At 49.3% G+C, this 2,943-nt stretch overlaps 1 protein-coding gene across 1 annotated transcript in view; it reads left to right on the top strand.

Annotated features, from left to right (window-relative positions):
- Positions 1-1,447: 1,447 nt before the first annotated feature.
- corin (corin, serine peptidase) overlaps positions 1,448-2,943 on the top strand; it is a 39,075-nt gene continuing 37,579 nt past the window's right edge. The window contains exon 1 of the mRNA XM_072376464.1: positions 1,448-1,666. Within this exon, the coding sequence (XP_072232565.1) occupies positions 1,604-1,666 (63 nt within the window). The 5' untranslated portion in view covers positions 1,448-1,603. The remainder of the gene's footprint in view (positions 1,667-2,943) is intronic.

Raw genomic sequence — 2,943 nt, 5'->3', positions numbered from 1 at the left:
GAGAGTTCTGTAAGGTGGAGAGTTATTTCGGGTGGAGAGTTCTGTAAGGTGGAGAGTTCTTTCGGGTGGAGAGTTCTCTGTAAGGTGGAGAGTTCTCTGTAAGGTGGAGAGTTCTGTAAGGTGGAGAGTTCTGTAAGGTGGAGAGTTCTTTCGGGTGGAGAGTTCTGTAAGGTGGAGAGTTCTTTCGGGTGGAGAGTTCTGTAAGGTGGAGAGTTCTTTCGGGTGGAGAGTTCTCTGTAAGGTGGAGAGTTCTGTAAGGTGGAGAGTTATTTCGGGTGGAGAGTTCTGTAAGGTGGAGAGTTCTCTGTAAGGTGGAGAGTTCTTTCGGGTGGAGAGTTCTGTAAGGTGGAGAGTTCTGTAAGGTGGAGAGTTCTGTAAGGTGGAGAGTTCTCTGTAAGGTGGAGAGTTCTGTAAGGTGGAGAGTTCTTTCGGGTGGAGAGTTCTCTGTAAGGTGGAGAGTTTTCTGTAAGGTGGAGAGTTCTGTAAGGTGGAGAGTTCTTTGTAAGGTGGAGAGTTCTGTAAGGTGGAGAGTTCTCTGTAAGGTGGAGAGTTCTGTAAGGTGGAGAGTTCTTTCGGGTGGAGAGTTCTTTCGGGTGGAGAGTTCTTTGTAAGGTGGAGAGTTCTTTCGGGTGGAGAGTTCTGTAAGGTGGAGAGTTCTTTCGGGTGGAGCTCTCTGTAAGGTGGAGAGTTCTCTTTCAGGTGTTCACCTGAGGAACCACACACCTGTCCCACCTGTTTAGAGTTTACTCTGAGTGGGGGGGGCTCAGAGTTCTCTGTAAGGTGGAGTTCTCTGTAAGGTGTTCACCTGAGGAACCACACACCTGTCCCACCTGTTTACTCTGAGTGGGGGGGGCTCAGAGTTCTCTGTAAGGTGGAGTTCTCTGTAAGGTGTTCACCTGAGGAACCACACACCTGTCCCACCTGTTTACTCTGAGTGGGGGGGGCTCAGAGTTCTCTGTCCAAACATCCTGGAGGATCCTCATTCTGAGGCGTCTCTCAGTTTTCTGCCTTTTCCAGAGTTGATCATCGGGTCTTATTTCAGGTGAAAATGTGAGTGAAGAGCTTCTCAGTGGAATATTTCCTGTTCCACAGCTCAGTGTAATCAGATTACACTTTCAGTTGCTCCTGGCTGAGCCCAACCGGACAACAAAGGTTGCCGGTTCCACTCCTCTCCCCGTGTTGGAGTTTTCTGGCCCAAATTGGTTCTGTGCAAGGTTCTGGATCAGGTTTGGGTTCTGGCCTGGTGAGGTGGAGCGACCTGGTTCCGGACGTTTTCTCAGCTGCGGGTCAGAGTCTGAACGTGAAACTGCGGTGATGCGTTTGCGGGTCACCGGACTGACGGCAGCGCGCTCCAGCGATAACAGCGAGGCTCGTGCCCACGCGCTCCGTTATGTTTCATCGCACTTTCAGGCCCCCTCACGTGCACACTACCTGAGCTCTGGGTGCGTGCGCGTGTGTGTGTGAAGCAGTGGCAGAGATAAAGGGGCGGAGCCAGAGTGGCGGGGCGGAGCCAGCGGGTCTCGTGCTCGGTTAGTTACCGGAGCAGCTCGCGGGCAGCAGGCAGAGAGATGGTCTCGCGCTCGGCAGCGGGCTGCAGCAGGTCATGTTGTCCGCGCGGCAGGAGACCTGCCCGCGTGTCACCTTCAGTGGAGCGGCAGCTGAGACGGTGAGTGTCCGCGCGTGTGTGTGTGTGTGTGTGTGCGCGCGCTCGCGCTGTCCTCCGTGTGTCCTCTGAGCGTCTTCACCTGTCTGCTGCTGCGGCTCAGAGATGAAACATGTCGGGATGGTTTCCTGTTTGATTTGCTCTGATTTTACTCAACTTTTATTCATTTGAAGTTATTTCTCTGATTTATTTCTTTGTTCTTTGATTTATTTCTTTGTTTTAAACAGAAAAGAGCTCGAAAGCTGAATAATTCTGCAGATAATCCAGAATAAGTTTGAGGAATGTTCCAGATAATCCGGTTATTTCGCTGCTCAGAGGAAAACTTTGCGATGTTTTTGGTGCTCGGGGTGTGTCAGCAGTAAATATTAACCCTCAGGGTGAGAAGCTGCAGGAAGTCAAACATCTGCTTCAGGCAGACGCTGCAGGTTCAGCTGTTAAAGGCAAGAGGAATGGCTCCAGAGTCACCAGAAAACTAAAAAAAATCAGGTTTTTGAAGGTTTTTTGTTTGAAAAAGAAGAATAATGTTCAGTCAGAATGGGATGAATATCAGTGAGAACTCAACTGTGCGTTTAAAGCATGTTTAACATGTAAAAAGTGTAAAATAAAAGTGTAAAATAAGTAAAAAAGCAGCACATCCTGTCACTGTTAACATGAAGAACATGAAACGCTTCAGTCAGTATCTGCAGCTTTTCATCATAGAAACGATGTTTTCCGGCTCTGAAAAGCTGCTTTGGGGGTTTATTAAAGGCTTTTTTAAAGATTGATCCCATTTTCTGCTGAGAAAAGGAAACTCTGGTTCACTGATGCTGAAGATCAGCAGCAGATAAACGAGAGTTAAACGGTCATGTGACCATGACCTTCAAATGGAAAGTCTTTGTTTGGGGTGAAGAAACGGGAGTGGGGGGGGGGGTGGGCCTGGTAATCAATGAGCTGATCGGTGTGTCACACACTCTCACACACACACACACACACACACTCACACACACACACACACACACAGACACACACACTCACACACACACACACACTCAGACACACACTCACACACACACACACACACACTCACACACACACACACACTCAGACACACACACACACACACACTCAGACACACACTCTCACACTCACACACACACACTCAGACACACACACACACTCAGACACACACACACACACACACTCAGACACACACTCTCACACTCACACACTCACACACACACTCACACACACTCACACACACACACACACTCTCACACACACACACACACACAGACACACAC

The sequence above is a fragment of the Leuresthes tenuis genome, unplaced genomic scaffold (assembly GCF_036924035.1).
Source record: "Leuresthes tenuis unplaced genomic scaffold, fLeuTen1.0.hap1 SCAF_22, whole genome shotgun sequence".
In the NCBI taxonomy this organism is placed as follows: Eukaryota; Metazoa; Chordata; class Actinopteri; order Atheriniformes; family Atherinopsidae; genus Leuresthes; species Leuresthes tenuis.
The sequence above is the reverse complement of the archived record's forward strand: the minus strand, read 5'-3'. Positions and strand labels throughout refer to the sequence as shown.